Source organism: Rhincodon typus, chromosome 10 (genome assembly GCF_021869965.1).
Source record: "Rhincodon typus isolate 14 chromosome 10, sRhiTyp1.1, whole genome shotgun sequence".
Taxonomy (NCBI): domain Eukaryota; kingdom Metazoa; phylum Chordata; class Chondrichthyes; order Orectolobiformes; family Rhincodontidae; genus Rhincodon; species Rhincodon typus.
The window spans coordinates 46,702,964-46,715,904 of record NC_063341.1 but is presented as its reverse complement, the minus strand read 5'-3'; the positions used below and the strand labels follow the sequence as shown (position 1 = coordinate 46,715,904).

Below are 12,941 nucleotides of genomic sequence, written 5' to 3'. Positions count from 1 at the left end.
AGCAGGCAATGTGTGCACCGACATGATGTGGAAGCTGGTGGATCCCATTGTGGTTCATGTGTAGCAACTGTTGGTTGTTTGAAAAACTCCCGCTCAGAGCTGATGAGCTGGAATCTGAGCTTCAACCACTGCAACACGTTAGGAAGGGGGAAGAGTTACTTGGATGCTATACATCAGGGGGCAGTCACAACCCTTAGATTAACTGCCTCAAGTTCAATCAGTGGTCAGGGGCAGAAGGTGCGACTACACGTGAGGCAGTTAGAGAGATCCAAATGGTAATGCTGATGGAGCCACAGTCCTTGAGCGTGTCCAACAGGTTCAAAATTCTTCCTGTCTTTGTAGGTGAGACTGGATGCTGAAGGGAGAATGAGCAAACTGATCATAGCGCCATGATACAGGAAGCCATTCAAGAGTGGGGGGTGGGGTGGGGCGAGAAAAAAGAAATGCAGTTGTAAACGGGCTAGTATAGTCATAGGAATAGACATTGATCTCTGTGGCCAGGATTGAGAATCCCAAAGACTCTTTTGCCTTCATGGTGCACAGGTTCAGGACATCACATCTGGGTTGCAAAGGAACTTGGAGTGGGAGGGAAAGATCCAGTTGTTGGTTCACATCGGTATCAATGATTTAGGTAGAAAGAGGAAAGAGATTCTCTTGAGTGAAAATAAGCAGCTAGGGGCTAAATTAAAAAGTAGAGCCAAAAAGGTAATAATTTCTGGATTACTATCTGAATCACAGGCTAATTACCAGATCAACGAGATTAAACAGATAAATGAATGGCTCAAGCATTGGTGTGGGAGAAACAGGTTCGAAATCATGGGACATCAGTACCAGTACAGGGGAAGGAGGGAGCTGTTCTGATGGGACAGGCTCTACCTGAATCATGGTGGGACCAAATCCTGGCGACTTGAATAACTAGGGCTGTAGATAGGGCTTTAAGCTTCATAATTGCGGTGGGTGTAGGTTCAGTTGCAAGGAAAATTGAACAATTAAACATAAAAGAAAAGGTAGATTTGCAGTTATAACACAGTGCGGAGCTGGAGGAACACAGCAGACCAGACAGCATCAGAGGAGCAGGAAAGTTGACGTTTCGGGTCAGGACCTTCTTCTGAAACGTGAACTTTCCTGCTCCTTTGATGCTGCCTGGCCTGCTGTGATCCCCCAGCTCCACACTGTGTTATCTCTTACTCCAGCATCGGCAGTTCCTACTACCTCTCGGGTAGGTTTGCAGATTAGTGATGGGGTTGATTGTTAGCAGAAAATAAAAGGGGGTGATATAGAATATGTGAATGCCATATTGTACCATTGAACTGTAAAATTGTAGATAAACTTGATAATAGAACAACTTAAAGGCTTTGTACCTTAATGCATGAAGCATTCAGAATAAGGTAGATTAACTGATGGTGCAAATCAAGATAAATGTATATGATCTCATAGCTGAGTCATGTCTCATGACTGAAACATGGTTATAAGGGCATCAAAACAGGGATATTTGACTTTCAGATAAGCTGCTAGGGTAGCACTGTTAATAAGAAATGAAATGAGGATGGTTGTGAATGATGTTCTAAGCTCGGATAATGTACAGTCCACTTGAGTGGATATAACAGTAAGGGAAAGAGGACATTGGTAAGATGAGTGTACAGACCCCCAAACAGTAGCCACTCTGTGGGAAAGGCTATAAATCAACAAATAATAGGAGCATGTTAAAAAGAACAGAGCATAACTATGGGTGTCTTTAATCTTCTGTTGATTGAATCACACAAATTGTAAAGGGTAGCTACAACAATGAATTCATACAGTGCGTTAGGGATAGTTTCCTAGAGCAATCTGTCATGAAGCCAATGGGGCAGGTTTAATGAATGACCTCCGAGTGAAAGATCCCCTGGTAATACTGATCATAACATGATAGAATTTAATATTCAGTTTGAGAGAAAGAACCTTGAGTCAGAAACAACTATGTTTAACTTAAATAAAAGGAATTACAGTGAAATGAGGATAGAGTTAGTTAAAGAAGAACTGGGCGGATAGATTAGCAAGAATGACAGTAGGCAAACAATGCCAGATATTTAAGGAGGTAATTCATGACTCACAGCAAAATTAAATCTCAGTAAGGAGAAAAGATTCTAAGAGAGGGATAAACCAACCATGGTTAACCAAGGAAGTTAAAGAGAGTATTATGTCGAAAGAAAAGCTGTATAAGGATGCCAAAGTCAGCGAAAGCCTTGAAGATTGGGATCAATTCAGAATCCAGCAAAGAAGGACTAAAATGATTATAAAGACAGAAAAAATAAGCTATGAGGGTAAACTAGTGAAAAATATAAAAACTGACAATAAGATCTTTAAATATATAAAAAGGAAGACAGAGGTCAATTGGACAAGGGTCCCTTAGAAAATGAATCTGAGGGGACAGTTTTAGGAACAAAGAAATGGCAAAGGTGTTAAACAGCTATTTTGCATCAGTCTTCATGGTGGAAGATTCTTCAAACATTACGTTAATACTAAAGAATCCAGGGGAGGAATTAAGTACCATCACCATAACTAAATGAGTAGTATTAGACAAACTAATGGGGCTAAAAGCAGATAAGTCCCTTGGCCTGATGGCTTGCCTCTTAGGATCCTAAAAGAAGTAGCTACAGAGATAGTGGATGCAGTGATTGTAATTTTCCAAAAATCTTTGGATTCTAGAGAAGTTCTGGAGGATTAGACAACTGTTAATCTGACAACCCATTCAAAAAGGGATGGAGGCAAAAAGCAGATGACTATAGGCTGATTAGCTAAATAAATTATGAAGGAAATAGTAATAGAACATTTGGAAATCATAATCTAATCAAGCAGAGTCAACATGGCTTCATGAAGGGGAAATCGTGTCTGACTAACTTCTTTAAAGATGTTTTAAGGAAGTCTCTACCAGGGTGATTAGACGGGGACCAGAAGATGTGTTGTATTTAGCTATCCAGAAGGTGTTCAACAAGGTACCTCACAAAATACTAAGTCATAACATAACAGCTCACAGTGTTAGAGGTTGTACATTGGCCTGGATAGAGAATTGGCTCATGGGCAGGAAACAGCAAGTGGGAATAAGGGGCTCTTTTTCACATTGGTGACCTGTGAGCAGTGGGGTTCCACGGGCATCAGTGCCGGGACCACAGCCATTTATAATGTATATCAATGTGGAAGAAAGAAGTATAAATGTACTGTAGCCAAATGTGTAGACCACATAAAAATAGCTGGAAAGACAGGCTGTAAGAGGGATATAAACAGTTTACAGAGAGATATTGATAGGTTAAGCAAGTGGGCAAAAAGTTGGCAAATGGAGTATAAATGTGGGAAACTGTGAATTTGCTCATTTGGGAAGGGAGAATGAAAGTACAGAATATTACTTAAATGGCATGAAATTGCAGAAAGCTGTGGCACAGTGGAACTGGGGGGGACTTATGCAGAAAACTAGCATACAGGTGCAGCAGGTAATCAGGAAGGTTAATGGAATGTTGGCTCTTATTTCAAAAGGGTTAGAACATAAGAGTCAGGAAGTCTTACTGAACTGTACAAGCATCTGGCAAGTACTGTGAGCAGTTTTGGTCCCCTTATTTAAGGAAAGATATGTCTTCATTGGAAGCAGTTCAATGAAGGTTCATTAGGATGTTATCCAGTAAGGAGGGATTGACTTATGAGCAAAGGCTAAACAGGTTGGGACTCCACTTACTGGAGTTTAGAAGAATGAGAGATGATCTCATTGAAGCATATAGGATTCTTAAGGGGCTTAGCAGGGTCAAAAAGTCATGCAACACAGAAATAGACCCTCTAGTCCAACTCATCGACGCTGACCCGACATACCAATGTGATCTAGTTCCATTTGCTAGCATTTGGACCATGTCCCTCTAAATCTTTCCTATTCAAGATGCCTTTTAAATGTTATAATTGTACTCGCCTCCACTACCTCCTCCGGCAGCTTGTTCCATACACGCACCATCCTCTGCATGAAAATGCTACCTCTCAGGTCCTTTTAAAATCTTTCCCCTCTCACCTTAAACCTGTGGCATCTAGTTTTGGACTCCCCCACCATAAGAAAAAGATTTTGGCTTCTCACCCTATCCATGCCCCTTATAAATCTCTACAAGGTCATCTCTCAGCCTCTAACGCGCCAGGAAAAAATACCCCAGCGTCTTCCTATCACTCAAACTCTTCAGTCCCAGCAAAATCCTTGTAAATCTTTTCTGTACTCTCTCAACTTTTAACAATATCTTTCCTATAGAAGGACGACCAGAATTGTACAGAGTATTCTAAAAATGGCCTCCCGATGTCCAAATGTTAAGAGGATGTATCCCCTCATGGGAGGGCCCAGGACAAGTCTCAGAATAAAGTGGAGCCAATTTAAGACTGAGACGAGAAGGAATTTCTTATCTGAGGGTCGGGAGTCTTTGGATCTCCTTGCCACAGACAACTGCGGGGTCAGAGTCTTTGTGCATATTTAAAGCTGAGATAGGTAGATTCTTGACCAGAAGGGGAATCAAGGATTACAGGGAAAAGGCTGGAAAATGGATGTGAGGAATGTCGAATCAGCCATGATCCTTCTGAATGGCAGAGCACACTCCAGGGGCCTACTCCTGTTCTTATCTCTTAGGGTCTTATGGTCTGATGCCATCTGAACTAACAAGACTGAATTAGAGTGGGATATAAATCTGTTCCCTATTAAGCATTATAAAAATGATTAGTTTTACATCTCTCTGAAGCCAAGGTCTAATTTTGTGTTTCTAGCTATAAGGTCAATGGAAAATAAAGGACTTTTTTTTCTCAGTAGATTGAAATATCTATAGTGTCGTGACACTCCAGTTGCATTAATGTTTTCCACTGAGTTTCTGAAACATGTGACACCACTTTGGAAAGCCATGAGCCAAGATCAGGAATCTTTTCTATGTCTGGAAGGAAAAATGATTCAATTCTGCTTCAGGCATATCTTCATGCTTGCAACTGAGTGACACCAGCATTAAGTCAACTATTCATTTTCCCAATCATATTATTTGTATCCAGGAAATTAGGGGTTGGGAGGTGGGAAGATTCATTTTTGATCATTTCCTTGCCATTTTTCTTCAGCCAACTTTTACCCTTTGCTAAAAAAAATTACTTCTAATTAGGCATGCTGCCAAAACCCTCTGCTAGTTCAATAATGCTGCGAGCTTTGGCAATGAATGTCACATTATTTAACATAGGGCTGATCATACTTTCACCTGACATCTCTAAGTGCACACTTTACAGCAGGATTGCAATCAGGAGCTGGAACCCAAGTTGCAAGCCCCTATCTAACCTGGTGACACTGAAACAATCAAACAATGCTCTAATGAAGACGAGCTAATGCAGCAAAAATTGAGGGTCAGTTCTGGAAGAGTCCATGATCGAATAGCTCACTTACTCAAAAAACTCAAATATCCATTGGCAAACAGTTTCAAAGAAAATCAGTTGGCCTGGTTTGAATATTCACAAGCAATAACACTACTTAACATCTGCAAAAGAACAACTGCATGCAAAACATGGGCTAGTTTTTTTGTAGACGCAGCAACAGCTACTATTCCTTCTTTGTGAGGTCTTCGTGAAAATGCTGCAACAACACAGCGTGGTCTGTGTTTGTCATTTAATCATCCAAACTAGCACTTTGTTACGTAATAACATAGAAACTGCTTTGTTTCTTTTTAAGTTTCCTTTGTCACACAGCACAACAGTCAAGTCAAAAATAATCTGTTTGTCATGCAATAAAGTCCAGATGGTTGCTTAACTGCATATTATCAACAATCATGGAACTGTATCATGGGTCAAAGGATTTTTTGGTCATTCTACACAACAAAAACCTAAGTACAGCTCAAAGGATCTAGCAGCAGAATTCAGAGAATGTATTCCTGCTGAAAGAAGATTATGGGGTAACATTAAATAAGAATTTTAAATGGCTGGAAACAATTTTGCAATCCGCGATAAACCTGAAGTTTCACATAACTCAAGCCAGTGACAATATGTTCTTGAGTTTCAACCAGGAGTACCTTGTATACTGATGTATCCTGGATGGCTGCTCTGTGAAAGTATCTGGGAGCACAGATATATCTACATTATTATGCTCTTCAAGTAGAATGCCAATTTAATTCAAAGGGAAGAGTGAGGAACATTCCCCTCCTGGTGTGGGCCTGTCCAACAAAATATCATTTTGTACAATTGGTGGACCATCAAATACACAAATTTAATGATCTACTGTGCAGGCAGAGGTCTAGCAGAGAACTATTTATGCCGACTGAAAAGAAACAGCTGTTCAAATAAAACAATATGGTGATCACTTAAAAATTATTATTTAACATTGTTTTATTTATCCCTGGATCAGGAAAGCAAACTGTGCAAGTGAAACCATCATGTTGGCATTTAGCAAATTAAAAACTGTGGGCACGTCCTTCTTCGGAGAATAAAAAAGTATGAACTGTCACTCATAGTCATTGCTTTGGTAAATTTATGAAACAATCCACATTATGTTTATATACAAAGTAAATTAATGTAAGAATAAACTGCTTCAAAATAAATAAGTATGCAAAGTTTGCTCTTCCTGACAATGAGTATTTCATAACTGTGGCAGAACGTCTGGCCAATATTCTGATCACAGTTGACAATCAAAATTAATTTGAGGATGATAACTGATTTAGTAGAGAATCCCTCACAATGGCTTCTCTTCCTGCTCCAGCATCTTCTTTTTGGTGTCCCCCAGGGATCTATTCTTGGCTCATTGGTGACATCAACAACACAGTGTTCGTTTTCTCATGGCACTGCCTCTGGCTGGACTTCACGACTAACCCTCTTAACTCCTTAATTGATGCTAAACTATCAGACTACTTAACCAACATTTGTGCAGAATTATATCTTCCCATTAAATTTTGAGAAGACTGAAGTAATTGCTTTTGTCCTCACTCTAAACTCCATTCCTGAACTAAAGACACCATTACTCACCCTAGCATAAGTCTGCAATTAAACCAGCTTGTTCACTAACTTGTTGTCATATTTAATTTGAAGAGGAGCCCCTGTCTCATTTCTGTGCATTGTGAAGATCGCCAGTTCCACCTCTATAACATAAGACAGTAAGAAATAGGAATAGAAGTAGGCTGTTCAGACCCTCAAGCCTATTCTGCCATTCAACAGGATCATGGTTGATCTGACATTCCTTGTGCCTACTTTCCTGCCCTTTCCCTGTTACCCCGATTCCCCTATTGATCAAGAATTTATCCATCTCAGCCTTTGATAAATACAAGGTCTCTGCCCCCACGGCTCTCTGTGGCAAGGAGTTCCAAACACTCTCAACCCTTTGTGAGGTGACATTCCTCCTTATCTCAGTCTTAAATTGGCACCCCTTTATTCTGAAACTATGCTCTCTTGTCCTAGACTCTACCATGAGGGGAGACATCCTCTCAGCACTTAACTTATCAAGCCCCTTAAGAATCCTAGAATCTAAGAATGACTTTGCCTCTGTAACCCCTCTTCTGCTGCTAAAGTCCACATTCATTGTTACCTCTGGACTATACTATTTCAATGGCCTGGTGTCCCACATTTGATCCCCAGCACTCCATAGCAACTCATCTTCTTGTGTCATTACTTGTAATGAGATCCATTCTTCTCCTGTGCTCACAGACCTACATTGGTACCTAGCCAAGCAAAGTCTTCATTTTGATATTCCATGACACAGGACTTAAGAGCAGGAGTGGGCCATTTGATTCCTTGAGATTGCTCTCCCATTCAATAAGATCAAGGCTGATTTCATAAAATCTGAAAGACTTTAGATGCTGCAAATCAGAAACAAAATCAGAAGTTGCTGTAAAAGCTCAGCAGGTCTGGCAGCATCTGTGAAGAGAAATGTTAATGTTTTGGGTCCAGTGACCCTTCATCAGAACTGACTGTAGGTAGGAAAATGTCGGTTTATATGCAGAAGATAGGGTTGTGGGAGGGGTTAAGAAGTAAATGATAGGTAAGGATAGAGCCCAAAGGGAGAGAAGAACAGTTGGACAGACAAGGAAGTGGATAACAATCTGGCTAGGAGGGTGAATAGCTGTTAAAGGAGACAGTTAGTGGCTAATGAAAGGTAGTGTATAATGGCAGACTATGTGATAACAAGGATTGGTGTGTCGGGTAAGGGGCTAGGACATGGGAGAGTTCAGGCCCTAAAATTATAGAACTCGATATTGATTCCAGAGGGCTGCAGGGTCTGCAAGCAGAAAATGAGGTGCTGTTTTTTCAGCTTTGCTGGAACACTGCAGCAAGCCAGAGACAGAGTTGTTGGCCAGGGAGCAGGGTGGTCCGTTAAAGCGGCAGGCAACTGGAAGCTCAGGGTCTTTTTATGTGGGCAGAACGTAGATGTTCTGTGAAGCGGTCACCCAGTCTACGCTTCGTTTCCCCAATGTAGAGGAGACCACACTGTGAGCAGTGAATGCAGTAGACTAGATTCTGGGAAGTGCAGGTGAAGTGTTGCTTCACTGGGAAGGTATGTTTGGGCCCTTGGATACTGGGGAGGAGGAAGGTAAATGGGCAGGTGTTGCACATTCGCCGGTTACAGGGGAAGGTCCTGTGGTGGTGGTGTTGGGGTGAAGGAAGAGTGGACCACGTGTCCCAGAAGGAACGGTATCTGCAAAAGCTGGACAAGGGAGAGAGCGGGAATATGTGTCTGGTGGGTGCATCTCACTGGAGGTGGCAGAAATGGCGGCTGATGATCTTCTGAATGTTGATGGCATGGTAGGTAAGGACGAGGGGAACTCGACCGCTGTTGCAGGAAAGAAGAGAGGGGGTGAGGGCAGAAATGTGGAAAATGGGTCGGACCCAGTTGAGGACCCTGTTGACAACAGTGCTGGGGAATCCTCGGTTGAGGAAGAAGGTGGACATTTCGGAGGCTGTCTTGTTGAAGTTGGCCTTATCGGAACATATGCGAAGGAGATGAAGGAACAGGGTGAATAGAATAGAGTCTTTACAGGAAGCAGGATGCGAGGATGTATCGACCAGATCGCTGTGGGAGTCGGTGGGTTTATACTGGATATTAATGGTCAGTCTATCCCCAGAAACAGAAACAGAAACAGAGATGTTGAGAAAGGGGAGGTGGGAGTCAGAGATAGACCAGGTGAAAGTGAGGGCAGGGTGGAAATTGGAAGCAAAATCCATAAGCTTTTCCAATTCTGGATGAGGGAGGGATACAGCACCAATGATACCATCGATATATTGGAGAAAGAGTTGTGGTGGGGGCCGGAATAGGACTGGGACAAGGAATGTTCCACATACCCCACAAAGAGACAGGCGTAACTGGTGCCCATGTGGATACCTATGGCCACCCCTCTGACCTGAAGAAAATGAAGGAGTTAAAAGAGGAATTGTTGAGGGTGAGGACGAGCTCAGCCAAGTGGAGGAGGGTGGTGGTGGGTGGGGATGGCTCAGGTCTTTGCTGCAAGAAGAAGTGGAGAGCCCTGAGACCCCCCCTGGTAGGGAATGGAGATGTAAAGGGATTGCACGTCCATGGTAAAGAAGAGGAGGCTGGAGCCTGCAAACTGTAAATTCCGAAACTGGCGGAAAGCATCAGAGGAATCATGGATGTACGTGGGCAGGGACTGGACCAGGGGTGAGAAGACTGAGTCAGGGTAGGAAGAGATGTGATCTGTGGGGCAGGAGCAGGCTGAAACAATGGGTCTGCCAGGGCAGTCCTGTTTGTGGATTTTCAGAAGGAGGTAGAAGTGAGCTGTGTGGGGCTCGGGGACTATCAGCTTGGAGGCAGTGGGAAGGAGATCACCAGATGAAATGAGGTTAGTGACCGTAGTTGATATAATAGCCTGATGTGCCATTTTTACCCCACCATGGTCCAGGGAGGAGGTATCTGAGAGCTGGCACTCAGTTGCAATGTAGAAGTCAGTATGCCAGACTACAACAGCACCACCGTTATTTGCAGGCTTAATAACAAAGTCAGGGTTAGATCTAAGCACAGAGAGTGCAGTCAGTTCGGAGGCAGATTTCATTGTGGTCTTGACCTAGCTCTTGTCTGCCCTATAACCCTTTACTCCTTTGTCTATCAAAAATCTGTCTAATTCAGTCTTGAATAAATTTGATGATTTGGTCCCCACTGCTTTCTGTGGAAGAGAATGAATCACTGTCAGTGAGAAACATTTTCCTTACTTCCATATTAAAAGGGAGACCATTTTTATTCTCATTCTTGTTTTCACATCCATTTACAGCTTTATTCTTCCCCATTTCTATAACCCCTCCACCCATAATCTATTGAAATATCTGTTCTCCTCTGACTCTGTCATTCTGTGCATTCCCAATCCTGATTGGTCCACCTTTGGTGGCTGTGCCTGCAGTTATCCAGGCACTAAGCTCTGGTATTTCCTCCCTGTACCTCTCCACTTCGCTACCTCACTTCCTTCTTTTAAGACAGCTCTTAAACATGACATTGTGATTGACCTTCTTGGTCATTTGGCCTAATAGGTCCTTGGCATGGTGGTATGCTTTGTTTTATCATGCTCTTTGGGATGTTGCAAAATTTAATAGTGCTCTCTCTTCATACAAGTTTTTGCTGTAGTCATGAACATGTGCTAAAATACTTTGCCCAAATGAAACTGAAAACTGCTCTGAATAACTAGAAAGAAAACATCAAAAACTGGCATGCGGGAAGGCATATAGCTTTTGAAAAGAATCAATTACAGGTAATTATAATGGTCTGATGTTCAGCTCTATTGAGCCACCCTTCATTTGACTCAGTGTATTTAGCATATTTAGTTTCCCTTCCTACCTCCTCCAGTCACTTGTAGCATCACAAAGAATTTATCTGTATCTCTCATCTCTTCCTCACTTACATGCTGTTTCAATTGGCATATTCAGCTCCCAATTGTATGCTAATGACACTCAAATCTATGACTGCACAAAGTTCAGATCCACCTCTGTGCAATAATGCCTGTTTAAATAACATTATGGATCAACCAATCTTTTCTTCAAACCTATATAATAAGGTAAAGAACTGCAGATACTGGAGATCTGAAACAGAAAAAAACTGTTTTTTTGAGAAACTCAGCAAGTGTGGCAGCATCTGTGTAGAGAAAGCACAGTTAATGTTTCGAGTCTGGTCTGTGCACTCTGGTTTCAATCCTTCCACAAATTAATTTCTCCCTATATACTCTGTCCTGGCCCTTCATGAGTTTAAATACTTCTAATCAATCAACTTTCCGTTTTCTCTTTTTCAAGAAGAACCATCCCAAATTCTCCAATGTTTCCATACAATTGAAGTTCCTCATCCCTGGAAGAATTCTCATGACTATTCTCTTCATTCTATCTAATGCTTTTACATCCTTTCTCACATGTGAAGCCCAGAATAGGATGCAACATGCCTGTTGAAGCCAGTATTTTATACAGGTTTGACATAACTTCCATGGCTTTGTAGTCTATACCCTATTGATAAAGAACAGAAATAAAGCTTAATAAGCTTTATTAACAGCCTTCTCGTTAAAATCTCACTACTTTCAATGATTTATGCACATATGCATCCAAGCCTCTCTGCTCCTGTTCTTCCTTTCAAATTGTACCCTTTAGTATATAAGCTCAATTATTCTGTCAAAATGAATAAGTTCACACTTCTCTGCATTAAAATCCGTCTGCCATTTGTCAACCCATTCCAATAGCCTGTCAATGTCCTCATGAAATTCCACACCAACTTCCTCATGGTTCACAGTACTTCCAGGTTTTATATCATCTACAAGTTTTGACAATGTGCTCTCTATACTTTGGTCACAGAACAAAGCCTAAAGCCAGCTGGTAATCGTATGTTAAATGATTATTGAACTAAGAATTATTGTATAACAATGAATGGGTACAATCCTGTTTTGTCCCTGAATATGTATGCAATAGAAGATTGAGATATGCTGCTCTGAGATTTGCTTTATTTCTTGAAACAAGTCTAGCTTTAAAGTTCCACTACAAAAACGAAATGATGGAATGGAAATAAACTGTGGACAAAGTATTCAATTTTGGCATAGCGTTGTCATTAGTCAGGTTATGTTTTATTCAGTTTAGATATACAATTCAACTCATTTTCCCACAAATTACCTTATATAACAATACAAGACTGGCACATTTCATGCCCCCCTAATAATACAGAAGAGCTGCAAAGCATTTTTTTCTGGAATTAGTCCCGAGTCAATCACATTCCCCCATCTGTGTTTCACCAGCTAGCTAAGGAAAGAAACAATGTTGTCATTCTTTGCCTGGATTCAGCTTAATTATGTAAAATGTGATGATATAGATTTGGTGATTTAAAATGTACTACTTTGACAAATAAGTGCTTCAACACAAATCAGACTACCCAAACTTGGTACAATGGTGAATATTTACATATCAAACACATTCAATTGCCACTTCTATGTGAAGTCTTCTTGATAAACTTGTTCCCTCCAAATATAAAATAGGATTGTTGAACATTTTCCCTTAAAGCAGCATTTCTTAAATAGATTGAATACCACTTCTGCAGGTACCATCTTACACAAATCCTCTGTGACTCAAGTATACTTCTGGAAATCTAAAAAAAGGTTGATGTATTGAAAATAGCTCTGTATCTAAATGAAATCTGTGTAAAGACCAACAAAGAGTCTTTGTAACCATCTGCTATCTAAGACAGTTACAGACATGGCTCAAATCACTGGATTATGAAAAAAACGAATCTACCAAGGAAGTTTCATAATACAGAAAAGAATATTGGCTTCCTACCTGGTGCAGCTTGCATTTCAGCAAAGCCTCCAGTCATAATAAGTGCCTCAATGATCTTAATGTGGTGTTCTGGATTCACATCAGCACTGAAAACAAATATAAGCAGCATTTAACATTTCTGTATACATTCATCTTGGTAGAATGTCTGGTTGGGAGACAATTTACAACATTTGGCTTGACATAAGCATTCTGAAAATTCT

General features: G+C 41.1%; 1 protein-coding gene across 2 annotated transcripts in view; it reads right to left on the bottom strand.

The window, feature by feature from the left end:
* The window catches only part of pik3r3b (phosphoinositide-3-kinase, regulatory subunit 3b (gamma)), a 514,779-nt gene that overhangs the window by 191,826 nt on the left and 310,012 nt on the right, over positions 1-12,941 (bottom strand). For both annotated transcript variants that reach the window (XM_048601936.1, XM_048601937.1), the window contains one exon: positions 12,742-12,827. In XM_048601936.1, coding sequence (XP_048457893.1) covers positions 12,742-12,827 — 86 coding nt within the window. The remainder of the gene's footprint in view (positions 1-12,741; positions 12,828-12,941) is intronic.